This window comes from Megalobrama amblycephala, linkage group LG1, assembly GCF_018812025.1.
Source record: "Megalobrama amblycephala isolate DHTTF-2021 linkage group LG1, ASM1881202v1, whole genome shotgun sequence".
Taxonomy (NCBI): domain Eukaryota; kingdom Metazoa; phylum Chordata; class Actinopteri; order Cypriniformes; family Xenocyprididae; genus Megalobrama; species Megalobrama amblycephala.
The window spans coordinates 63,382,202-63,408,401 of record NC_063044.1 but is presented as its reverse complement, the minus strand read 5'-3'; the positions used below and the strand labels follow the sequence as shown (position 1 = coordinate 63,408,401).

The following is a 26,200-nucleotide window of genomic DNA, read 5'->3' as shown; positions in this document are numbered from 1 at the left end:
AAATATGCAAAAATGCTTGAAAATTGATGAATCTGCAGGACCTGAAGGATTTTTCTGAAGAACAGAGCTCAGTTTAACTGCTCAGGACAAACAAGAGACTCATGAACAACCATCACAAAACATAAAAACAGTCGTGGATCATCAGGTAACCACACACAGTATTGAGAATCAATGGTTCACATACTTATGAATGGGGTTATTTTAATAAATTCAGCTACTGTTTTGTCTTGTGAACTAAATGCAAACATCTTTTATGTAAAATATCTTACTCAGGACAGTACTAAACAAAAAATAACATGGATTTTTTATTATCCCTCTTATTTTATTAAAATAATTCTCATTTTCACAGATTCTGCAAGTGGTTCACATACTTTTTCATGCCACTGTATGAAATCAGAAGTAATATTGATAAATCATAAGCCATAAATGATTAACATAAAATATGAATAAAATGCATGAATATGAATTTTGACCATTTTGGATCCACCAATATTTATAACAACATTTCTCTCTGAACTCTTTCGTGCACCCCTTTGAGGTCCTCAGACACAGTTCCAAAAACACTGACCTCCTCCCAACGTGATTTGTGACCAAGTTCATCTACAGACTCTTCTTGTACTCTCAATACTTAGCTGTTTGAAAACCGTGCTTATTCTTGTATATAAAAAGAACAACGTTTACTACGGTTTTGTGTTGACTTCCTTTCGGCCAGGTTTGCTCCCCTTCCCTCCCATCAATAATTTGCACTGTGGCTTTGTAGGATCAGATGAACGGTAACGTTAGGATTTCTCCTGTGCAGTAGGTGGCAGTCAGTTGTTTCCTGCTGCCTTTCTTCGGAGGCGAAAGGCAAACTGTTCAGGCTACGGGGATAGTTAGCCGTTTCACTGTTTTTTCTTTGCTGCTGAATTGCAAAGATAAAACAATCATAATGACGAAGCTGCAGCTTCTGCACCGCGCGCTGAACGAGCGTCTGATGGCTGCGGTGGAGCAGATCATGGAGATGGTCGGCGGTACGGTGCTGGAGTACGAGGAAGAGACAATCCGGGCACGGAAAGAAAATGAGGTTCTGAGACGGAGGCTCCGATGGATGGAGGGGGCAAATCCAGCGGACTGGCCAGGTAGGACGACAGGCCGGGATTAATGCAGTTCTGTAGTTTTAATGTAGATGTGATACGGAAACAAGTACGTGGTTGCTAGTTGCTACATAGTTTGGTGCTCTTCAGCCTATGCACTACCGTGGACTTTATTTTGGTGAGAGCATCTGCGTGCATTCAGCTTGTAGTCTTTCACAGCAATGCATGATCATTATTCACGAAGTGTAAATATTTGCCACCAGAACCATAAAAGATTGCTTTCAGCTGCATTGTGCAGAAGTAAGCGATTTTTTGGATGTTGTTTTCGCTCCAAAATGTTCAGGGGGGCGCGCAGAGCAGAGCTGCCCCCTCTAGAGACCACAGGAAAACATCTCCAGTCTCAAAAAAAAAAAAAAACGAGGCAAAATACTATGAACTTAAATTTCCTTTTGGTTTAAATCAGCACATTTCTCCTGCAGCTACTTAGCTTCATACATTGAAAACAGACATCGCACTTGATCTCATCAAATGGTCGCTGTTTGGTTTCTTAAATTCTCAGGCCCATCAGAACCCATTACGCTTTCCACCCCAGACGAGTCCAATCCATCCCGGCAAGATGAGTCTGCCGTCAACTCTGGATTGGGACAAGAGTCAGAAACACTTGTAATCAAAACAGAGACTACTGATCACCCCCTGTGCGGCGGCACCACGTTACCTCAAAGTGTTGATCAGGGATCTGACGTTGCTGGGACAAGCACTGGTATTGCCTATGGCTTTGCTGGTGGTATGACCTGGGACTCTGCCCAAAGTTACATGGCCCCTCTGGACTTTGATCCAACTTCAGGTAACAGCAGGGTCAGGCACTGGAGAGGACGGAACAGAAGGCAGAGGATGTCCTTTGCCTGTCCAGACTGTGGTAAAGTCTTTGGAAGGGAACAGAGGCTGATGATTCATATGCGCATCCATTCAACTGAGAGGCCGTATAAGTACCGCCGGCGCAAGGCGTTCTTCTACGGCGACAATAAGAAGAAGAGGAAACTGCATGGCCTCTCTCAGGTAAACATTAGCATGGTTAAAATCAATGTGACATCAAAACGGACCCTTTTTTTACCTTTTTAATGCACATTTTTGGTCTCATTGTGGTGCATGTTATACAGAAGCATTCTGTTATGAAATCAAGCCCCATGCTTCATTTTTTCACATTGAATATATGGATTTACTTTGAAGTATATCATTTTAAGTAGTAAAATATCTTGCAAATGGCATTTGGCATTGACTTTAAAGCGTTAGTTCACCCAAAAATCAAATTTCTGTCATTAATTACTCACCCTCATGTCGTTCCACACCCATAAGACCTTCGTTCATCTTCAGAACACTAACTAAGATATTTTTGATGAAATCCGAGTGTTTTTTTTGTCATCTATAGAAAGCAATGTAATTGCTACATTCAAGGTCCAGAAAAGTAGTAAAAACTTTGTTAAAATAGTCAGCGTGACTGCAGTGGTTCAACCTTAATGTTATGAATTGACGAGAATACTTTTTGTGTGCAAAAACAAAAATAACTACTTTATTTAACAATTTTCTTCTCTCCCCTGTCAGTCTCCTATGCTGTTTACTTTGTATAGATAGTGCAGTGCTTCCGTGTTTATGTCTGAACGACGACTCATTATTGACAGAGGCTGATCACGTGAGCAGCACGATGCATGCCGGCCAATAATTAGTCGGCGTTCAGACACAGAACCTGGAAGCGCTGAACATAAACATTGCACGAGAATGACACAGAAGAGAAGATATTGTTAAATAAAGTCATTATTTTGTTTTGTTTAGCGCACAAAAAGTATTCTCGTCACTTCATAAAATTAAGTTTGAACCACTGCAAGTCACTTCGACTGTTTTAACAATGTCTTAAGTACTTTTTGGACCGTGAAATCGGTGGTTAAATTGCAGTCTATGGATGAGTCAGATACCTCTCGGATTTCATCAAAAATATCTTGATTTGTGTTCCGAAGATTAACGAAGGTCTTACGGGTGTGGAACGACATGAGGGTGAGTAATTAATGACAGAAATTAGATTTTTGGGTGAACTAACCCTTTAAAATAAATTCAGTAGGGTACAATATAACAGGACCATATCGGTTATACTATCTTATAAGCATTTTATTATTAGATATCCATATCAGCCGATATATATTTAATTGTAATGCTCATTTCCCCTATATTTACATTTACTGTAGATTACCTTATCTTCTAATTCTCACATAAAGTTAATCTTTAAACAAACTAATTTCATAACACTGTTAAATGTAATTTTAGCAAATACAAAATGAATCTCCACTTTTCATGCTGTGCAAATTCATTTAGTTCATTTTAGTTTTTATCTTGAAATTATTTTTGACAAAAATAGCATGGAATTTTAATATCAGATTTTATTTAATATAGAATTTTAAAATATCTTAATATACAGAAAACCAAAAAATTTAAAATGTTCTGTAATTGTAAAATGAAGCGGTACTAATATGGTAGATTAGTCATATACCATAATGTTTTCTCTCATACACAGCTATCAAGAGAAATTGTGGATGATCTGTCGGATTGCTCTGAGCAGACCAACAGGAGTAGCGCATCACCTGAACGGCTAGCAATTACTTCACGAGACCAAGAAGAAGAGCCAGGTGGCCTGTCTACTGAGAGTGACCACACTAGCAGTGAAAAAGAACCAGAAAACAGAACTACCACCCATCAACACAAGAAAAAGAAAGGAGAAAAAACGATGCCGTGTCATTGCCCTCATTGCCCTGATCGGGAGTTCGCTCGGCCCTGTCAGCTAGCCATGCACATGAAGACCCACACGGCTCTTGTGAACCTTCCCAGCCAAGCACAATCAGGAACTGATGAGATAATGGATGCGAAGTTGAAATCACACAAGGTATTGCACTTCATGTTCTCTAGTGTAAGATATAGAGTGTGTAGATATGAATACATAGAGATGTTCTTTCCTTCACACATAAGTCATATCAAGGATGCAAACAAATATGAGAGGAAAATGAATCAGCCATTGAAAAAGCCATCAATCAAACACTATTCTGAATATTTAGGGTAATGTGTGATTACAGCTTTGGGCTTTGTAAACCTTGTGTGACTGATCACTGACATTTAAAACTGCTGTAAAATGTGTTATTTGATACAATGAGAACTACAATAAAACTCCCATCACACACCGCACAATTTCAAAGTAGTGGTTGACCAAAATGGTTTTTCAATGACCGATGCTGATAGCTAGAAAGTAGGGTGGCTGATATTCAGTGATAGAAAATGTGCACGAACTTGCTGAATTGAAAAGAAAACTTGTTTTATTTACTAGCATTTACTTAAAATGCACATACACACACACAAAAATGTACAAATTGGTTGTTGACTATACATTGACAAAGCAGGTAGTATTTGTGGGGAAATAAGCACTTCATGGTTAATGGCCGATGCTTGTTATCTCAAAATAGCTAAATACTGGCCGATGGATTTGACTGGTTCATCGATTTTTCTTGTCTGAAATTGGCAACAAAGTGTATGCAAAAATGACCTCTCCATAGTAGTTCAATGAATCCTAAGATAGTAAGCACTTATCCTAGGATGAACTGAACACATTTGTACAGCTACAGCCAATCAACGAAGAGAACAAGAAAGCAACTACTGAAGCGGATGCAGTTTAAACGGTGAGTCTGAGGCCAAAAACGACAGTTATGAAAACAAGAGCTGGTATGTGGCTCGAAACACATGCTGTTCATTCAAACGCATCTGCGTCTGCTATGTTACCTGAGAAGATGTTATTTGATCTGGGATAGCACCAAAATTTTTTTATAAGTTGAATGCAGCCTTTGTGCATAAGATTAACCTGGGAATATCAGCTATAGCTAGGTAATCTCTGTTCGTTTTCAGTCAGATCATGTTGAGCTGAATTGAAGAACAAGGATAATGTACTGTAATTATATCATTTTTATCAGCTGCTGCTACTTCATTGCTAGTAGTCTACCACATGAAAAGAGGGAAATACTGAGGGAGGTTTTTATATACTGAAGTTAAATTATCAGTACAGGCTAGCCTGTATTTGCAGTTTGTAGAAATAAACAGGTAGGGACCCCCACCTAGGCTCTCAGACAACACAGGTTCCTCCAGAATAAAAAAAAAAAAGTTCATAACTTTCATTTAGGTCATTGCATAACTTGATTATATCATACTATGCTTAAAAGACCATTAATGAGAAAATGTTAACGAAAAATATGTTTTACAGTGGACCTTTGCTTGAAAACCCTGGCTTTAAAGCATTAACTAGTATTAACTAGTAACTGTTAACTAGTAACTAGTATTACCAGCTGAAGAAAATACTGTTGCAAAGTTTTATCATTAAATTCTTGTTGTTACTATTAAGTCAATTATTATTAAATGTTTGGATTGTTTATTTTATAGGTCTGCTTTCACTCCTGTCATTAAAGCAATATCTACAACTGAATGCATTCCATATGTTTTATGAAATGCGTATCACAGCTAAAGTGTAACACAAAGCTTATGTTTTTCTCATTGCTTCACAGGTGGCATTTTTATCAAAGCGCTGTTTTAGCAAGGTTTGGGACTACTTCTCAAAAGATGCATATGGTGAAGTCTTCTGCCATCAGTGTTCAGCCAGAGTTAGCCAGGGGTCCAGCAAGGCTTCTCAGAAGAACACCTCTAATTTGTGGTCTCATCTAAGAATAAACCATCAACATGCCTATTTAGAGGCGAAAGGGTATAGCCGACCAGTCAATTTTCTGATCAATTCAACTCCGATTAAATTAGAACATTTTGAGCCAGAAGAATGCTTTACAGAAGGAGAAAGTGGGATAATGAAGGTCTTGATACCAGAAGAACACTTTGCAGAAGGAGAAAGTGGGATAATGAAGGTCTTGAAACCAGAAGAACCGTCCAATGGAAATTTGTAAATATGGATATATAAAAAAAAAAATCACAACCTTTTTTAAAAAAAAATTATAACTGTCTTTTCTTTTTTTTTCTTTTTTACAAATGTACAATTTGTGTATATATATATATACAGTGCAGTTATAATGCAGTGGTTTTAATAAAATTGGTTTGAAATGAATTGTTTTTCAGTCATTTGAGTCATTTCTGTGGGTGGTTTACTATACTAATTTATTTTTCATTGAAATGCCATGCATGACATCTTGGGGAAAAATGTACTGTAGATTTGAAATGCCCCTTGTAGTCCTACAGTACCCGTGCACTGAGTTTGATGCTTTCAAGTTCATTGTTGAAGACTATGTAGAAATATGCTGTTAACCTTGTATGACTTCTGTTAAAACCTATAGACATTATTAATTTACTTTTATATCCAGGCCATATTACACTTGGAGCTCATTGCATATGTTCTTGCTTCTCTCATTGTCAATTGGACTTGCATTTCTTTCAGAAGCAAAGAAAAAATGCTGCAGAAAAGACGGTCAAAGTTGCTGGCAAACGTGAGTTCCGTTGTCGAAAGTGTGACAGAGTCTTCGCTTATAAAGGCAGGTTGCGTTTCCACATGAAGTCCCATAAGACTGAAAAGGCTTTATTATGCAAATCTCTTAAGATGGCAGTCCAGACTGAGGTACCTGCTCACACAATGGATAATATTAATCTGGATATGTATATATATCATTTCAATGAATGTTTTCCTAAGTTTTGATATTTATATTTCTCATAGCCACGTAAAGAAGAAACTATGGAGGTAGTACCTGAAACTACAGAAGTACAGAATTTGCAAGAGCTAAAGAAAACGTATGCCTGCCCACATTGTGATAAAGTGTTTATCCGTGAAGGATGGCTGGAGCCGCACATTCGCACTCAACACAGGAAAGTTCGCAACTGCCGGACAAGATCACAACTGCCTTACTCCCAGGTTGGTTTTCAGATTTGTAAATATCTAGATGTTACTATATACTTTCTAAGACAGTGACAATTTTTATAACTTTTATTTCTGTATAATAACCCACACTTTTTTGTACTGATTTATAAGCAATTGCGTAAGCGCAGAATTGAGAAACAGAGAGTCACTGAGGAGTCTAAACAAAAAAATGAAGAATCAACAAAGGTCAGAGATAAACCAAGTCAATCAAGAGATGAGTCCAATCTAGTTGTTGCTGGTTATACCCAGGTTGGTTTTCAGATTTGTAATTGAATATGAAGATGATACTATAAACTTGCTGAGACACTAATCATTTTTGAACTTTTATTTCTGTATAATAACCCACACTCATTTTTTATTGATTGATAAGCATTTGCGTAAGCGCAGAACTGAGAATCAGGGAGTCACTGAGGAGTCTAAACAAAAAAATGAAGAATCAACAAAGGTCAGAGATAAACCAAGTCAATCAAGAGATGAGTCCAATCTAGTTGTTGCTGGTTATACCCAGGTTGGTTTTCAGATTTGTAATTGAATATGAAGATGATACTATAAACTTGCTGAGACACTAATCATTTTTGAACTTTTATTTCTGTATAATATTAATAACTCGCACTCCTTTTTTATTGATTGGTAAGCAATTGCGTAAGCGCTCAACTGAGAAACAGGGAGTCGCTGAGGAGTCTAAACAAAAAAATGAAGAATCAAAAAAGGTCAACGATACACCAAGTACATCAACTGATGAATCCAACCTGGTTGCTGATGTGCCAAAAATCACTACAGATGAGGCAGAACAAAGTGCAGATCTTCCTAAAAGGGGCCCAGATGAATCTAAGTGCACTCCTGAGCAATCAAAGGAGGACACTTCAGACTCTGACAGAGAAACATCATTTACTACAAAAATGAAGAGGATGTTTCCCTGCAAAGTATGTGGCAAAGAGTTTGTTCGGGAAAAGAAGTTAAAGAAGCACTCAAGGAAACACATAGGACGTAGGTTGCAGGATGAAAAGAAAAGGAAAAGAGAGCAAGCTCTAAGGGAAGATGAGATTTTGGAACAAGCAGGAATGATAAGGGAGGAGAAGGACGACAATGACAAGACGTCAACAAGTAATCACAACCTAAATACGGTATGTGTCTTTTACAAAAACCTGAAGAATGATCCAAATCCGTTTTTAAATTTCATAGTTTTAAATCCCTCAAGCATATCAGATATGCATTTTTTTGTCTAATGCCTAAGGATCCTTAAAATCTGTAGCAATCAATGGAATCGGAAGACATTCAGGAACCTAATAAGCACCTGCAAGGCTGATAATGTCTTTCTGAAGGAACTCTTATTTTCCTATTTTAGAAATAATAGATTACCCCCTGCACAAATATGTATTAAAATGATTTTTTTTTCGTACCCCTTCAACAGACACCTCAAGGATCGCCAAACAAAGAGTTGTTACGGAAAGCCAAAACCAGAGGTCAAGGGCCACTACCCTGCCCATTTTGTGGCAAAGTTTTTGCTTGGGAAATGCGGCTAATGATGCATATGCAGATTCATTGTGGTGAGAAACCATACTCCTATCGGCAGCGCCAGACACGTTTTTATGGTGACCTGAAAAGGGGCCAACTCCAGAAAATCCATAATCAGGAGGTAGGAGAGACTATGCGATTAATCATTTTGACTGCTAGAGGAATTGTTTGTGCAATGAATCCTAAGTCATGTTGACCCAAAGGGCTGTTGTTCAAGTCATTATGAGAGTGGCTGATTGTCCGTTTCCCCCAATACAGCCTCCGGGGAACAACAGTGACAAGTCTGAAGAATCTGTGGGTGAAGAAATGGTGAATGAGGACGGATCTGCACATCTGAGCAGCGATACAACCCATGCAGCGTCTGGAGCTCTCGCAAGCAGTTCTAAGGCCACTGTACTGGAGGACTACACTGGCGGCCTTGGCCTTCTACCTCAGACAGTGATTGAGCAGCCAACCACCTGCAATAAAAGTAATCAAAGAACCAAACCCGAGTTATTCAGTGACGCCTTGAGCCACTTCAGTTTGCAGCCAAGGATTGTTCTAGAGCCAATTACGTCTGAATGCAAGTACTGGAGCTCAGTGTCTGGAGGCTTAAAGTCAGGTCGTTCCAAAAGAAGTGGCTTTGATCATAAACAAACCTCACGCTCAGTACTGGCAGATGCTGTTGAAGATGAAATTGTGGGTTCCAATCTTTGCATAATGCCAGTGGAAAGCTCTGGAGACGGCATCCAGAACAAGTCTGAAATATGCCACAGTGTTGTTCCTGAGACAGAAATAGTCTCTGTAGAGGTTGGATCTCCACAATGTTATTCTCAATCAGAAGTAGAGCTTGATAAGTTTGGGGGCCCACCGGCTGATGAATCCTCGGAGTTAAATAACACAGAGAGTCAACAAAAAGAGGACCATGACTGTTATTTTCTTGGCGTTTCAGAGAAAACAGCCATAGACCAGTTACCGCTGATATTAATTGATGATGAACTAGAGCAGTTAAATGCAAGAACTGCTGCTGAACATTCTCCGTCTGAATGTGGAAGAACGAAGTGTGATTCGAAGTGTGATTGTAATAGCATTTCTGCTATGAAATTAACTGTCATGCCACAGACTAGCGGTTTAGAGTCTTTGTTCAAGGAAACTAGTTCTGGTTCCATGCAGAAGAAAATTGACTCAGAATTAGTTTGTGTGGTCCTCTCAGATGTTGAAGACAATGTTGATGAAGATGTGTTGAAACCAAAGAAAACTGCCTCAGTGCCTAGAATTCAAACCGAACAATTAGATGTGCGCAACAAACCTGGTGAAAATCCTTCCAGCGACTCCAATTTTTCAGCTCCAGATGCAACTGAATCCATCATCAAGACTGATGAGTCCACATGTATTCATGCCAAATCTGTTGACTATGCCTCAAAACATACTGATGTTGAGGTTGTAACAAGTGAAAGAAATGATCAGAGTATCTCAAATGATCCACTCACCACAGACCAGATTGCTTCTATCACCATCAATAAAACAGACGACAACCCCATGAGTTCGATGGAGGAGATGTCATGTCAAACATCTGATATGGTGTTTGTTAATCAGGCATCTCAGACAGAAGTTAATGCTGATATGAAACCACTAGACATGGAGATTGTCAATGATGATGAGAGAAAAAATATGAATCTGGGTGTGAACAACCAGGTATGCAATAGCAGCAGATGGGAAAGTACAATAGAGACTCAGAAGTAAATCCACTCTTAATCAATCTGTGGAAATGTAAATGGATATGTAAATACATGAACAGAGAAATCTTACTTTCTATTTAATTATACTGTTTTCTTTAAAATGTTCCTTAATGTCAGATGTCAGAATCTGGTCTGGATGATTCAACTGACAACTCTGAAATCTCAGGGAAGAATGAACCTTCTGTACAAAATGTGAAAACCAATGCGTTACTTGTGAAAAGTTCTGAAGAATTCGGAGTGCTCTCAAACTCTTCCACAACCTGTCAAACCTCTGACAGTAGTGGTAAGACTGCACAAAAGAAGTAAAGCAAGCACTATATTGTCGGTTCTGTGGGAAGGCATGAAGAAAGATAGAACTGTGATCACACAAGAGAAGCCGAAGTGGTAAAAGCATTAAGTCTTGACAAAGACTAAAGGAAAGTTATTGAATGCTTTCACCATTAAAAAGAAAACCAAGCAGATTTGTGATCAGGAACACTCAAGCCCTCCTAATCTTGCCTCTTGCCAGAGTGCTGCCCCGAAAACAATTATTCAAAAGTGGAGGGGCCTCTTGTCTCTAAAATTGACAGCAGCACAGCTCAAAATGATCTTATAACAAGGAAGGGTACCAGATCATCCATCAAACAAGACTACCAGATCAGCCGTCTAAAAGAAGAGTCAAAGAAAAATTGTCCAAGTTCTCATTCACAGGTTGTTTTTTTATTGAATAGTATTTTGTTGTTGTTGCTTTTGATTTTCTGCAATATATTTTACATGTAACAAAAAGTAACAGTCTTTTAGTGTTAATATGCAAAGACTGACCATACAATGCATTTTGAATAGGGGTGTAACGTACCTCAGTTTTGAAGTCATGGTTCGAAAACGAAACTTTTATTATTATTATTATTATTATTATTATTATTATTATTATTATTATTATTAAACAGTGGTTTATTGAACAAATTGTGTCTTTCTTTAAATTCATTCAATTATAATTAAAATTTTCTTAAGGATAAAATCATCTATCTCTGCTAATGCTGTAAACTATATAGGGAGCCCTTACTTGCATATTACTATAATATTAAAGGTTACAATTAACAACAGCCCAAACTATTAAATTCAGTTGCCATTTATTTATTTTTATATATAATAATCAACACTCAAATAATAAAAAAAATGCACATAATGCAGTTTTTGCAAAAACTTATCTAATTGTAAAATTGTTTCACCAATTCAGTGACTGTCATATCTTGTTTTCATGGCAGATTTATTTGAACATACACTGCCCTCCAAAAGTTTGGAAACACCCCTGGCAAAGTGTGGTTTTGGACGATATCAGCATAAATCCTTTCATAATTTTCTGGTGCAAACATATTAAAGTAACTTAACATTATCATTGAAGACCAGCCATAATAATTGTCATTTTGATTGACATGTATATATTGCCATTATTATGTAAAGTCAGACATGCCCCTTTGCCAGCTGTGATGCCTGGTTACTGGTTTAAACTTGGCCCAGGTTTGTAAAAGATTTTTGGGTCAGCAGCACACCTTAATAGCTTCAACAATTGATTGCCAGTTAAGTTTAGAATACAATGAACCAATTACAACCCAGTTTAGGTCAGATAGCTGCTAATGCTGGATATTTGATGAATCGAAAATTTAAGTTTTTTCTATGTATAAACTGTTTATGTAATAAAATATTTTTTTGTAGTTTGTGTTCTTCCTTAGTGCAAAAGTATCACAAATTAAAAAGGATTCATGCCAATATTGTCCAAAACCCCACTTTTCTAGGGCGTTTTCAAACTTTTGGAGGGCAGTGTACATTAAATAATTAAGACATCACCAACAGGTAAAGTAAAACATAATTAATATATAGGCTAATAATATGATAGTGCATATATTTAATGAAGAGTTCAAGATGTTGCAGACACTGAATGGCTTTTCTGAGGTAAATGAATGCTATGTGACAAATTGTTTACAAGCTGTTTTATTGACGTCTTTCTGCGGTTGAAACACTGATTGAGCGATTACACGAGATATGATGCGTTTCAGTAAGTTGTACTATATCTTTCAACATACCTGCAGATGTTCATTCACACAACTAGTAACTAGTAGTGAACTATCGCGTTCACTTACAGCAGCGTCAAAACGGCATTTATTGTTTGAATTTCATAATAAAATAGACAGAATTTGAAAGTTAACATTTTGTTTCTTACCGAAAGTAACACAAAACAGAGCTTATTGCGATTATTGTTAGTTAATGCTGGTTAAAAGTGGTTAAGCTACAATGCATTACCGCACGAGCCCCCTTCTGGATTGGAGTGTGGATCGCCTGTGACTAACTGTATTCGTCGTTTTGCTGTATACACCGAACTGTGACGTCCGTACCGTACGGTTTGAGACGAATACATGTACTGTTACACCCCTAATTTTGAATTATTTAATTTATGACATTTCTAAATGCATTTATTAATTATTGCTTCCTTGCATCAACAGGGTCCTGAAGGCCAAAGCAATTCCATGGAAGACTTGTTGAAGATACATCACTGCTATTACTGCAAGCAACCACATTATAGAATGATGGATCATCTTCAGTCAGTTCATCCTAATGAGCCAGAGGTGGCAAACGCTCTTACCTTTGACAAGAGCTCACAAGAAAGGAAACATCTCTTGAACCTCCTTCAAACTAAGGGAAATGTTTTACACAGCACAAATGTGGTTCAAAGTAGTAAACAAGATTTAAAAACATTTGTACCAGACTGCTCATTTGATGATAGTGTTTATTGCATCTACTGTTTAGGGTTATTTAACAAGAAGTATTTTGCTACGCATTTAGAGCAGTGCAAGGGCAAATCAACTGACAGTGCTGAGGCTAGCTGTGGTGAAATTCTTCTCAATGCTGGGCCCGTTCCTCCAACTCCCACACTTACTTCCCCCTGGAGTCCGGAAGAGATGGATGCAAATCTAGAACCATCAGGTTTTCATTGGCTAAATACCACCTATGGAACAGAGCAGCTAAATTTGGATAATGAACAAGGAAGTTCTTCCCATCAAGATGTCACATGCAGTGTAGGGCAACCAGATGTCTCAAGTCCAAATGAGGGGGTTAGAAATAATGGGCAGACAGAGGGTGATAATTTACAATTCAGACATTCTCTTAAAAATGAAGTCCGCTATGATTTTATGTCGGGTAGTTTTCCGTATCAAAGCACTGGTCAAGAATCAACAGACTGTAAGAATGAAGAAATAAGTCTCCCAAAGTGTGATGTTGATCAAGAAAGGACAGTGACGGCAACATCAGACACCTGCTCCATCAAAGCTCACCCAGAATACAACGTTCTCAGAAATATGTTTGATGATTTCAGTCCACCTCACAGCAACCGAACTGTGTCTAATGACAGTGTGAAAGCCAAAACCCATGGAAAAGGAAGGAAGAGGATGAGGAAGAGGCGCTCACGTATCCAAAATGAGGTAAATACCATTGTTGAATGTCATATTCTGAAATTTGTTCTTCAGGACTCCCTATTATTAGATTCTTTACATTTAAAGGATATTATAAATATCTTTAAAGTTGTTTTTTGGTTTGGAATGTACTGGAATGTAAAAACCTCCAGTGGCCCATTGCACCAGCTGGATGTAAAAAAGTTGGGTTCAAGCTCTACTCTGGACTTTGCTACATTCAGCCTTCCCATAAATATTTACACCTGTTGCACCAATTAAACTACATCCAGGCGGAACTACACCCAGCATAGACAATTAGTGTCCACACTGACACATTCTACCACAATGCTAGCCGAGATGCGATTTACGCTATAGTTACAAACTTAAATTTGCTAACAATGAACTGAATTTGCTCATGACATCAAAACAAATGAAGCCACTGCGCCATCTAATTCCAATGAGCAAACGTTACCTAATGAGTCAGTGTTTATCCGAAGTCTCTCTGTATATTCTTACAAGTCAGATGCATGTAAATGGTTATTAAATGTCCTAAGCACATAAAAAGTTATTTATACATCGGGAAATGTCCCTGCTAAAACTGTGAGTGAGCTACATACAAGACCAAGGCAAATGTCGAAGTGCTCATTCTGAAATCTGAATACAGATTTATCCTTTTTTTTTAAGGTATGCACATACAACTTAATTTATCTTATCAATTAAGTTGTTTAATTATGTTATGTGTCAGATAATATTGTTTTTATTAGTAGCCTACATTAACTTAAAGGATAAGTTAACCTTCAAATGAAGATTACCCAAAGCTTTACTCACCCTCAAGCCATCCATGTGTATACATTTTTTCTTCTTTCTGATGAACACAATCAGAGTTATATTAATAAATATCCTGAATCCTGATGCATCCAAGCATTATAATGGCAGTAAATGGGGCCAAGTTGTAAGTTGAACACGGAAGGACGTAGCATAAGCGTTTTGAACTGCGAGAGGCATTACACTTTCTTCGTGACTTGAATACGGAAGGTGGTCTGGCGGAAGCTAGATATTTTACTTTATAATTTGTTAAATATGGATATTTTTCTTACACAAACGCATTGCTTCGCTTCAGAAGGCCTTTATTAACCCCTGGAGTTGTGTGGAATACGTTTATGATGGACGGATGCACTTTCTTGAGCTTAATACTTGTTGGTCCCGTTCACTGCCACTATAAAGCTCGGATGCGTCAGGATATTTATTAATATAACTCTGATTGTGTTCATCAGAAAGAAGAAAGATATATTCATCTAGGATGGCCTGAAGGTGAGAAAATCCTGTGGTAATTTTCATTTTAAAGTGAACTAATCCCTTATGATTTGCTTGCTAAAAATCGCTTGCTGTGAACGGACTTAAAATGCTGTAAATTGCTGTGAACTGTCAGTCAGTCCCTATTGAGATTACCTTAAAGGATTAGTCCACTTTTAAATAAACTTTTCCTGATAGTTTACTCACCCCCATGTCATCCAAGATGCCCATGTCTTTCTTTCTTCAGTCGAAAAGAAATTAAAGTTTTTGATGAAAACATTCCAGGATTATTCTCCTTATAGTAGACTTCAGTGGGCACCAAACAGTTGAAGGTCAAAATTAGTTTCACTGCAGCTTCAAATTGTTCTACACGATCCCAGATGAGAAATAAGGGTCTTATCGAGAGAAACCATCACTCATTTTCTGAAAAAAATAGAAAATTATATAAGTTTTAATCATACATGCTCATCTTGAACTAGCTCTCATCTTCTTCTCTATTAGAATTCCAGCATTGTAGACACTGCTAAGTGTATTACTGCCCTCCACAGGTCAAAGTTTGAACTTGTTGTTATACACTATTGAACTAGCATATTGCATATAAAAATTAGTTCAAAACTTTGACCTGTGGAGGGCAGTAATACACTTTGCAGTGTCTACACTGCCAGAATTCTAATAGAGGACAAGAAGAAGAGAGCTAGTTCAAGATGAGCATTTATGGCTAAAACTTTTCAGAAAATGAGTGAAGGTTTCACTAGATAAGACCCTTATTTCTCATCTGGGATCGTGTAGAACAATTTGAAGCTGCAGTGAAACTAATTTTGACCTTCAACTGTTTGGTGCCCATTGAAGTCTACTATATGGAGAATAATCCTGGAATGTTTTCATCAAAAAAACATTCGACTTTTCGACTGAAGAAAGAAAGACATGGACATCTTGGATGACATGGGGGTGAGTAAATTATCAGGAAAAGTTTATTTAAAAGTGGACTAATCCTTTAACTCTACTTCCTCTTGTCTGAATGTAAATTTATTGTGAATGAAATGCTTGTAGCAGTACTTTCGATGAACAAAGTCTAAGCAGTGATGTTCTGTTTTTTTCCTCTCATTTGTATAGTCACTGATCATGGGTGATGACTTGCTAGGTGAAGGAGAGATGCCTAGTTCAAAAATACATGTCTGCCAGCACTGCAGGGCAACTTTGTGCAGCTCCTACACGCTGCGCAGACATGAATACACTCACACAGGTCAGTGTGCAAAACATTGCAACTCAATGCAAGCTAGTCACAGACAAGAGCCAGGATCATTATTTATGCTCATTCTCATGCCTCTGTTTTTTAATTTCCACACAGGTGAGAGGCCATTCTGGTGTCATCACTGTAATGTGGGATTCATCCAGAAGTATCGCCTTTTAAAGCACACATTTGCATACCATGGTGAATTTATTAGTTGTTGTTTTGATTACTATATCTCATTTTACTTGCATCAGGGTTTCTGAAAAGGTCTTAAAAAGTCTTAATTTGCCCTTACACAAGTAAAGGCCTTAAAAAAGATCTAGAAATGTTGCATGCATTGCAAAAAACCACAAGTATTCCACAAGAATTTTTGTTCTCTTTTCCAATACAAATATCTAAACATCTTTAAATCAAGATACATTTGCTTGAGATGCAAATGTAAAATGAAATCTTGAAAAACTGAACAAAATTAAGGGAGTTTTATGCTTAAAACAAAAACAAGTATCTGTCAATGAGTTATGAAAACTTCCTTTTAAATTACATTGATTTTTTTTCTTGTTTTTATTATAAACTCACTTCATTTTGATGAATTTCACAGAAAACAAGAACTCATATGTTATGTTATTTTTGTATATCCAGTAAATACACCTTGATTTAAGAATCTTTTATCAATCTAACATACAGTGGGTACGGAAAGTATTCAGACCCCCTTACATTTTTCACTCTTTGTTATATTGCAGCCATTTGCTAAAATCATTTAAGTTCATTTTTTCCCTCATTAATGTACACACAGCACCCCATATTGACAGAAAAAACACAGAATTGTTGACATTTTTGCAGATTTATTAAAAAAGAAAAACTGAAATATCACATGGTCCTAAGTATTCAGACCCCTTGCTGTGACACTCATATATTTAACTCAGGTGCTGTCCATTTCTTCTGATCATCCTTGAGATGGTTCTACACCTTCATTTGAGTTTGATTATACTGATTGGACTTGATTAGGAAAGCCACACACCTGTCTATATACTCACAGTGCATGTCAGAGCAAATGAGAATCATGAGGTCAAAGGAATCATGAGAATCATGAGGTCTGAATACTTTCCGTACCCACTGTCTAAACGAGCGCAGATCTTAGTGCACAAATCATCTTACGACAGGGTTCAATTGTGATTTATAAAACATTTATATATTGCCAATCCCGTTGTATGAATGATCGGATGCTAATGAATGTGGCGGCTGAAAACAATTATTTAAATATCAAACCCATATAAATTTATGTTTTAGAAGCCTCGCCCCTAGAGTTTGCAACATGGAGAAAGGTAACTTGGCCAAGAAGAGGAAGTAATCTCATGAAAGAGAAATTGATCTTACACCAAAAACGCCTCAAAATTGCAAAAAACTAAATTATTATATAATTATTTAATATAAGAAATACTTCATTAATAATGTTATGGATAGGCTACATAACACACTGTCAATAGAATATTTTACTATTGGAAACACATTTTTAAAGGATGAATATGTGGCTTACTATATTTTCATTCCAGCCAGAATGCTCTTATAACAATTCTTCGCCAGATTTACAATGCTGCGCGCAAACTCTAAAACTTTGCATTCGACTTGAAACCTGATGTGAGATTTGATTGTAGCCACCGCTCACATCCGTATTGATAAATGGCAAGTTTTTCATAGAAACATGGAAATAAGGGCCATTGTGTTTCTCCCTATACATTTACATTTAGAGAACATATTGACATATTGTGTTCCCTTCAATTTATTCCTTACTTTTTATTTACTTTTGTCTTTAAAAAAGTCTTAAATTTACCTTTTATGTAATTCATGAAAATGAGAGGTTTGTGTGAACTGTTCATGTTTTTTTTTCATGTCTTCAAGGGGACACGTTAACTAACACAGACCAGGAAAAACCGAAAAGGCCGAAGAGAAGAATACAAAGTGGAGAGACATCAGTGAAGGATGACGCTAGCCTTGAGGTAAAGTGATTTTTTTTCCCTAAAAAACAAGAAGCTTAATTCTTATAAGAGAACAGAGTTAACATTCTTTTTTTTTTATTGACAGCCATCAGCAAAGAGCCCTGTTAATGATGAAACTGAGGAAAATGTTGCAGCCACAAAGCAAGGTACTTGTTTTTTCATAAATCCCAAAAAAGCATCAAAAGACCCAACCATAGCAGGATTCCCACGGGTCATTAAAAAGAAATTGAATCTCTTGATTTTAAGGCCATTAAAATGTCTTAAAGGTGCTAAAGAGGATCTTTTCGTCGACTGAGAAACCAAAGACTGTTAGTGAGTTTTTGATATGAGCGCATGCGTAAGAACAACCCCCCTCCTTCACAGCTCATTTCGAGGGAACGCCTCCCAAAACTCGTGCACGAGTATTGGAACACGAGTCGTGTTAGTGGATTCATTATGTTGGACTCACCGCAGGTAACTCATAATCTGCAGTTGTTACTCCTGTCTCCTGACAAAAACATTGCATGCGGCGCCTGTGGAGTGTGGAAAGTTACTGGAGCTCGCAGCCGCGCTCGTCTCTCACAAGGAACGTCATGCCAGTGATTGACAAGCCAGAGGACCAACAATTGGCTGATGTTTTTAAGGCCCTACCTCATGCACAGATGATGTATATTAATATTATTCCTTTCAGTGCACCTAATAAATAGTCTTTTATCAGTTAGTAAAGACAGTTTTAAGTAATATTGCAAAAATGTATAAAACAAAACATCCTCTTTAGCACCTTTAAATATGTCATCTAATATATCATCTAATTATTAATGACAAGATTCCAGAAAATATAGACATTATTTCTGTAAATATCGCACACCCCTAGAGTACAGTATTACACAGTACTAATTATTGTATCTTCAGGTCTTAAAAAGATCTTAAAAAGCCTTAAATTTGCTTGTGACTTTTTTTTCTTTTTCTTTTTTTTTACCTGACTGAAGACACTTTTGTTTCAGACACAGAGGTGAGAGTGTTCCACTGGGAAGAAGCAGGTCACAGCAAAGTCAAAGACACAAATTGCTAGAAGTTATGGTTTACATCTTAGTGTTGTTTCTTTTATAAGTTACAACATATGTTTTATTTGTTTTGTAAATATGTTTTACATTGTTTTACGAAGTTGACTGAATCTGATAATGTTAAATACTTTTATGGAATGGTTCATTTTGGCCTGTTGTATTATACAGATCATAGCATATGTTTATTAACTCCAGATTGAGAATAAAAACAAAGGATAGAGAAATCTAAGGGTGTATTGGTGTATTTTTTGTTTGTGTGTCTGTGTGTGTGTCTTATCACTAGATAAGACCCTTATTTCTCGTCTGGTATCGTTTAAAGCCCTTTGAAGCTGCACTGAAACTAATTTTGACCTTCAACCATCTGGAGGCCATTGAAGTCCACAATAAGGAGAATAATCCTGGAATATTTTCATCAAATACCTTAATTTCTTTTCAACCAAAGAAAGAAAGACATGAACATCTTGGATGACATGGGGGTGAGTAAATTATCAGGAAATTTAATTCAACCCATTCTCAGAGGCAAGAAGCCTCCAAGTGACATTTATTTCACACCTCTTAATAATGTTCTTGGTCTTTCACAGCCATCTGTTGTTTACTGGAAAACCCCTGACTTTGAGGCCTCAAAACACTTCTGGCTTTTCTAGTAAGCAAACTAATTCTACAATTGTTTTCTATAGGACATATAAAATATTTCATCACTCCCGGTCAGTAGTGGTGAGAATTTACCAACAGTGGCCCGAGAAGGGACAAACCACAAACCAGCAACAGGGTGTTGGGCGCCCAAGGCTCATCGATGCACAAGGGCAATGAAGGCTGCTGTGAAACCCTAAGTCCAGCCATTCATGTGGACATATCTTTGACATGTGCCACCTGCCTAAACATTGTTGCAGACCAGGTACACCCCTTCATGACAACGGTGTTTCCTGGTGGAAGTGGCCTCCAGAATAATACAGCAGAATAATGCTCCCTACCAAACTGCACACATTGTTCAGGAATGGTTTGAGGAACATAGTGAAGAGTTTAAGGTGTTGCCCAGGCCAGATACCACAGGACACCTTCAGGGCTCTTGTATAGTCCATGCCTTGGTATGTCAGCGCTGTCAGAAAGCGGAGGACCAACGGCATATTAGACATGCGGTCATGTTTTTGCTCATCGGTGTAAATAATATGAATGATGACGTTATTTGGCCTAGAGCTGTACAGTAAAAGCTGTACTGCCTCCTCCTGTCCTGTGAAGGGTGCTAGAGACACTTCAGTTAGCACAGCAACCTTATGTGTTGGTGGTTTGATTTTAAAGGGGGAACTTTCACGCGCTCGTCTCTGCTGTTATCGCTACCTGTACTGTCTGTATTTATCATTTAAATACAGCTATCTTAAGATAGTAAAATGACTAAACTTGATCGTTTGAATACTTTCATGACCGAGCGCTTGATGGCTGCTGTGAAGGAGATCATCTTCACTGTCGGCAGAACGGTTCGGGAGTATGAGGAGGAAACGGAGCGAATCAGGAGCGAAAACGAGCGACTGAAAGAAATGTTACGAGACTCTGGGTGTTTCACTGAACGCGCAAATGCTGGTAAGACGATTAAACTCCATTAAAATATCACGGTGAATGGCTTTCTGTTATGTTTAAAAGAGTTATAGAGCTATCATGACATTTTAACTGGATCTGGAGTGTGGCTTTCATCAGAAAATCCTGGGTTTGGTTGTCATTTTGTGTGCGTGTTTTGGTTGCGGTCACGAGTCGTAGCCACGAGATTATTCATAAATGAATCTATTCTTGATTACATGTAATTCGATGATGTGTGAATAATATTATGAAGGATATAACGTATATAGGCCTAATTGTTGTTGTTTTTTACTTAACTTATGCTAGTGTACTACTAAAAGTTGACAAATTATCTTTTATTAAACATTCGAATTTAAAATGTATCTTTTTATCTTTCCGAAAAACGGACCAACAATGTTAGTCAATCATTGTGCACTTGTCCTACATTGTTTTCTTTTTCGATAACCCATGACATACAGATGTCACAATATGGAAGAAAATATATCTTGATACTTATGTTTATTGTGGCTATTATATTAAAAAGGTGAAGACTGGAGTGCACCTTTTTTTTATTGGAAATCAACACAGGAACAACATCTGTGCATCTTTAAAGGCACAATACGTAAATTTTCGCCGCTAGAGGTCGCTTATTCAAAACAAAGGATGATGCCTTGATTTTGCGGAATTGACCCTTCGCTAAGCCACGCCTGAAAACGCCACAGGCCAATCGTGGTTTAGCAACCATAACTAGGCGCGGGAGGTCTGTCAAGTTTTCGAGCGAGGGAAACATGCCGAAGCGTTGTGCGTAGGGATTGTGTAAATCTGATACCCGGTATCCTAAAAGTTTGGATGGGGTGGTGGAATTTTTTCCCTTCCCAAACCTAAAACCCAAGGGGAGAAATGCCGGTGTTCTGACAATTTGTGCTACCCTGTCAGATTTTGCTACCTCCCATTGAAACAGTACGTAATGTTAGCAAAATCTGACAGCGAAAAATGCTAACGTTACCTATCAGATTGTGCTTCCAGCATGATATTAATGTGGTTTATGGCTTTATTAACATCTACACCTACCCCAACCCTAAACCTACCCTTATAATAATAAGTACAGTAGTGGTAGCACAATATGATATAGCATTAATCGTTAGAACAAGTATAAATCGATAGCGAAAAATGTTACCCATCAGATTGTGCTTTATTAATGTCTACTACACCTACCCCAACACTAAACCTACCCTTAGAATAATGCAAATACACTAATTTTGTGTTATTTATCATGACAACAATGATGTAATATTGATGTGCGCACATGCAGTGAGCCCGGGTAGGACAATCTGACGGGTAGGTTAGCTAGCTAGCTAACTCAGCACATCATTGCTTGGAAATAATGACGGTTCTTTGTTCATAATGCATATATTTGAACGTAAAATAAAATGATTAAAGTCAAGACTGAGTAGCCTGGCACACTAAAAATATAAGTGGGAGAATGTTATCATTGCAAAGTGGTCAGGCTAACGTCTTGTGTTTATTCCACAAGACTTATGGATAAGGTGTTTGATTTATAATTATTAGGTTATTTTACAAATTTCACTTAACCTGCTGTGGATGAACAATGCTGTTCCTCAATTTTTGTGTTTCCCATTTGAATGGTCAGTGTATGAGGCGGCTGCTTCTTGCGTTGGGAGCTTTAGCTTCAATTTTGATCAAATTATTTTCTAATCGGTTGCATATTATTTTGTGGATATATCCCTCGAATGCATACTGCAGTCCCTTTTGTCTTGCTCTGTTCGCCAAAAATGACTAATTATCTCCTTGGAAATGTCTGACACCGGTGCATACATACTGTAGTAGACTTGCCAGGCGCGAAAGCTTGATAGGCGTAGCAACAGTAACTAAGGAGGGCGGGGCTTAGCGAAGGGTCCATTATAGGAGGTGTTGTCTTCACGTCTACAGCTGGGGGAAAGAATCGGAATGGGACTCGGGCAGAAATCATGTTCATGAATGAGATTATTAACATTACTGTAAAATGAAGCAGAGCACCGCTGGAGCAATTGCTAATGAGAGATGAGCGCAACACATGGCTTGAGAGCCGGGGAACTTTTATTATGCCGCAGTTGCCGTTTTCACTTCTTCCATTCAAGCGTATGTGGGGTAAAGCAGCGCTGTTTTATCATATTAGGTAAATTTGTGTGTTGAAAGTTGTTACAATGCTATTCTGCGTTTGCCCGGTGGCTACTATGAGACACTTAATGCAGTAAGGTAGATCGATATTAGGCATGCTAAAACATGGTACTCACCATAAATCAAGAAAAAGAGATTTAATCAATAAGACTTACTGTGTTGAGCTTTATAACAATGATTAGTTTTCTGTCGATGAATGTATCCAAACAGTTGCTCACCTGTCTAATAAAACACATAATATATTAAAGCGTCTTTGGTGTTTACATGGTTTCTACAAAATAAAACCGGAAACCGAGGGTCCGTGTCCTGGTTAAAATAGCTTATTTCTCTGAATTTAAACATTCTTGGAAACATTTAGGATAATGTAAGTACACAAGTCAACAAAATATATAACATTGTTATAGTGTTTTTTGGATATTTTAATGTTACATATTGTGCCTTTAAGTCATCAAGGTGTGTTTAATAAAATATCCATCGGTTATTGGAGCTGTAGTCACATTACAGGTTCACATGGATCTTTTTATCTGAAGTAAATGTTATCATTTTATGTTTCTTTAAGCTCCTGTGCAGTCTTATCAGCCCATCTCCCCTGTGCAACCTGGATGGATTTGCAGCCAGAATGAGGAGCCACAAACCTTTGATGAGATCCAACAGGACCGATGCCAGAGACACGGCGAACAACATCCGCTCATAAAACCGGAAAAGCCTGAGTACTCTGCTGACGCTTACCAGGAATCTGAAGCTTTGCCATCAGAAGCCAACAACAACGAGGGCTCACACATGTGCGCTGATCACACCGAACAGAACACAAATCCTGTTGAGGATGAGATGACAAACTGTCATTTCCCAACTAAAATCAAAGTTGAATTCATGAATTCTAACTTGTGTTCAGGCGATGCAATGGGGAGCACTGAAGATGTATATCAGAGCTGGTCCCCACGCAGTCCAGACTTGCCTTTAGGGACATCGGACCCCTACAGATCACAACTCCCAAACCAGCCGACATACACTATCAGTGAAGCTCCTCCCACGGTATCCCAGCACAGCAGTTCATCTTATGATGCCAATCACGTTTCATATCACAACATATTATGCACCAACAGGTCCTACTGTAGCAGTAAATGCTGTGAAATGCAAAAGAGGACAATAGCCAAATCAAGCCCTGTATGGAAGTATTTCTCTCTAAAAGAAGGAGACTGTAGCAAAGCAGTGTGCATTATGTGTAGGGCCGTCATATCTCGTGGTCGCAAAGAGTACACAACGTCCGCCCTTCTAAAGCACCTTCGGATGAAACATGGTAAATGTTGACGTTATCATGACATTATCATTTGTTCTCTGATTTTTATATATACGTAAATATTTGCTGTAGCATTTTCTGCTCAGTCTGTTCAACTCAGTCTGTTCAAATGTGAGGAAAGCAAGACATCATCTTTGTGTTATTCCTGCAGGAAATGTGCTAATCTTTGGCAGTGCTGAGAAGAGACGAATGAAAGAAATTACGAGAAAAACTGTGTGAAAACCACTAAACCACTCTCAGTCAGTATGGACACTGGCTATTGCGCGTCATGGCGAACTGCTGAGTGAACGACAGTGGTTGTGTAACATTGTCTTTTGGTTTGTTTTTAAAGTAATTGTTTCATCAAAATCAACATCTTATGGAGTGGGTTGAGATAAATAATGTATGCATATGCAGTTGGTCATCCAAGCCTTTTGATTATGGTTACAGACGAAGCGTAAAATCTTATAGGCTTGGAAAAACTGTAACAATCTTCAGCCTGTTAGTAACTGGTGAATGGATGTTTGGTTTCATCATTGTATTAAAAAAAACAAAAAAACAATGGGATGTTATTGAACATCTAGCTAAGGCATGATTCATATTAAAGAAAACTGTAATAAAGATAATTTTAGGGACATTTACAGAATATTTTACCACCCCACTGAAATGTAAGATGTTTGAAGTTTTGAACTGATTTCGTCTTTTATACTAATTTTTTACAATAAATTAATTCTGGTTTTACAACATTTTGAGAATATTGTTTGTTTGTTTTTTAGTGTGTGCCTCCTAAAAAATAATGCTTGTTCAGCTGAGATTACAAATCTTGTATTTATAGAAATAAGAACATGAATAAAGGAGGTTTATGTATGAGTCATCAAATATCAAGCATTATTACAATCAAGTTCTTGTAATAATGACTTAGTTTCTGATTATTATGAGATGTGAAGTCAATATTATGAGAAAGTTTCTCATTATGAGGTGGTCATTGGTAAAAAAAAAATTTCTCATTATGAGTCATAATTATTTGGTTGTTCCACTAAAACAACTTGATTATGAGAAAGTTTCTCATTATATGCTTAGTCATTATTATGAGAATGTTTATTATTATTATGACTTACAAAACCACAGTGCTTCCCACAGGTTTGAAATATAGGCTACTTGAGGTGGTAGCCGGGTGAAAAATCCTCCTATTACCCACGGCACAAAAATGGTCTACTACATGTGACAAACAAACAATGTGTGATTTTTAACAGTATTTTTATTTATTGAAGTTCATTTTAATTAAATAACATATACATTTAATTACATACTAACATTATGCATTATTATGCATTGTAAATTATGCAAAATTACAGCATTTAAATGGTTCACATTTTCCTATGTTCTTGCTGTCATACAGTGTCTCTCTCAGTGAATAGGACACAGATTTTACTAGTAAAATTTATAAAATGAATAATATATGTGTCAAATAATGTTCTTAGTCTTTTCTTCATGTGAGGGAGACTACAATAATTTACTATGAATTAAATGGAAATCAAATTAAATACAATTTATTGTGTAACCAAAATACCAATAATGCCCAAAAGAAAAAGAAAAATCTTAGCGTGTGACTTTTAATTATGAACAAGCCCGAAATACACAGGTACTCTTATTTTGAAATGTCTGCACTATTGCAGGCTGATCTTACAATCGTCTAAAACATTTTATATAAAAGCCATAAAGTAGACATTGTAATAATTCATCAACTTGAGTTCATTAGCAATCGCTTGGCATAAATCTGCGCTTTTCATTAAGAATCACTTTGAAGCAGTCTGAAGCACTGTTGCGCGAGCTTGTAGAAAGTGCAACAGCGCCGCCTTGTGACTTTGCAAAATGCAGCGCCCGTGGGAATGCTAGCGGGAGTAAACAGTTCTGACGCACACATAACGAGCAGGTACGAAACGACTCGTTATTCAATCGCGGATGGTTTCATTATCTTGC

The 26,200-nt window shown here is 37.4% G+C and overlaps 3 protein-coding genes across 5 annotated transcripts; all 3 read left to right on the top strand.

Moving 5' to 3' along the window:
* The first annotated feature begins 812 nt into the window (after window positions 1-812).
* zgc:66474 (uncharacterized protein LOC327500 homolog) lies at window positions 813-11,138 on the top strand. 2 transcript variants are annotated; one of them, XM_048208497.1, is made up of 11 exons: window positions 813-1,118; window positions 1,633-2,129; window positions 3,634-3,999; window positions 6,529-6,705; window positions 6,802-6,996; window positions 7,114-7,251; window positions 7,373-7,510; window positions 7,638-8,126; window positions 8,414-8,638; window positions 8,776-10,191; window positions 10,353-11,138. In XM_048208497.1, exons 1-11 carry the CDS (start codon window positions 929-931, stop codon window positions 10,539-10,541), a joined length of 4,020 nt encoding a protein of 1,339 aa, XP_048064454.1. In that variant the 5' UTR covers window positions 813-928; the 3' UTR covers window positions 10,542-11,138. The 2 variants fall into 2 exon arrangements, with proteins under 2 accessions (XP_048064454.1, XP_048064460.1); XM_048208503.1 differs by lacking the exon at window positions 7,373-7,510.
* A 1,467-nt stretch (window positions 11,139-12,605) lies between these two features.
* On the top strand, window positions 12,606-19,442 carry LOC125279046. The gene is made up of 7 exons (XM_048208513.1): window positions 12,606-12,627; window positions 12,713-13,687; window positions 16,064-16,193; window positions 16,299-16,382; window positions 18,078-18,175; window positions 18,261-18,321; window positions 19,144-19,442. The coding sequence occupies exons 2-7, from the start codon at window positions 12,737-12,739 to the stop codon at window positions 19,224-19,226; spliced, it is 1,407 nt and encodes a 468-aa protein (XP_048064470.1). The 5' UTR covers window positions 12,606-12,627; window positions 12,713-12,736; the 3' UTR covers window positions 19,227-19,442.
* A 232-nt stretch (window positions 19,443-19,674) lies between these two features.
* Window positions 19,675-24,966, top strand: si:dkey-93n13.2. Of its 2 annotated transcripts, none has more exons than XM_048208536.1 (3): window positions 19,675-19,694; window positions 19,800-20,793; window positions 23,504-24,966. In XM_048208536.1, exons 2-3 carry the CDS (start codon window positions 20,604-20,606, stop codon window positions 24,250-24,252), a joined length of 939 nt encoding a protein of 312 aa, XP_048064493.1. In that variant the 5' UTR covers window positions 19,675-19,694; window positions 19,800-20,603; the 3' UTR covers window positions 24,253-24,966. The 2 variants fall into 2 exon arrangements, with proteins under 2 accessions (XP_048064493.1, XP_048064483.1); XM_048208526.1 differs by lacking the exon at window positions 19,675-19,694 and having other exon boundaries at window positions 23,504-24,241; window positions 24,393-24,966.
* The last annotated feature ends 1,234 nt before the right edge of the window (window positions 24,967-26,200 follow it).

Coding starts and splice junctions, on each gene's coding strand:
- zgc:66474 (XM_048208497.1), top strand. CDS start 929: ATGACGAAGCTGCAGCTTCTGCACCGCGCGCTGAACGAGCGTCTGATG. Junction 7,511..7,637: donor TTGTTGCTGGTTATACCCAG/GTTGGTTTTCAG, acceptor TTGATTGGTAAG/CAATTGCGTAAGCGCTCAAC. Junction 8,639..8,775: donor AGAAAATCCATAATCAGGAG/GTAGGAGAGACT, acceptor CCCCCAATACAG/CCTCCGGGGAACAACAGTGA.
- LOC125279046 (XM_048208513.1), top strand. CDS start 12,737: ATGGAAGACTTGTTGAAGATACATCACTGCTATTACTGCAAGCAACCA. Junction 16,194..16,298: donor ACATGAATACACTCACACAG/GTCAGTGTGCAA, acceptor ATTTCCACACAG/GTGAGAGGCCATTCTGGTGT. Junction 16,383..18,077: donor GCACACATTTGCATACCATG/GTGAATTTATTA, acceptor CATGTCTTCAAG/GGGACACGTTAACTAACACA.
- si:dkey-93n13.2 (XM_048208526.1), top strand. CDS start 20,604: ATGACTAAACTTGATCGTTTGAATACTTTCATGACCGAGCGCTTGATG. Junction 20,794..23,503: donor CACTGAACGCGCAAATGCTG/GTAAGACGATTA, acceptor TGTTTCTTTAAG/CTCCTGTGCAGTCTTATCAG. Junction 24,242..24,392: donor GCACCTTCGGATGAAACATG/GTAAATGTTGAC, acceptor TTATTCCTGCAG/GAAATGTGCTAATCTTTGGC.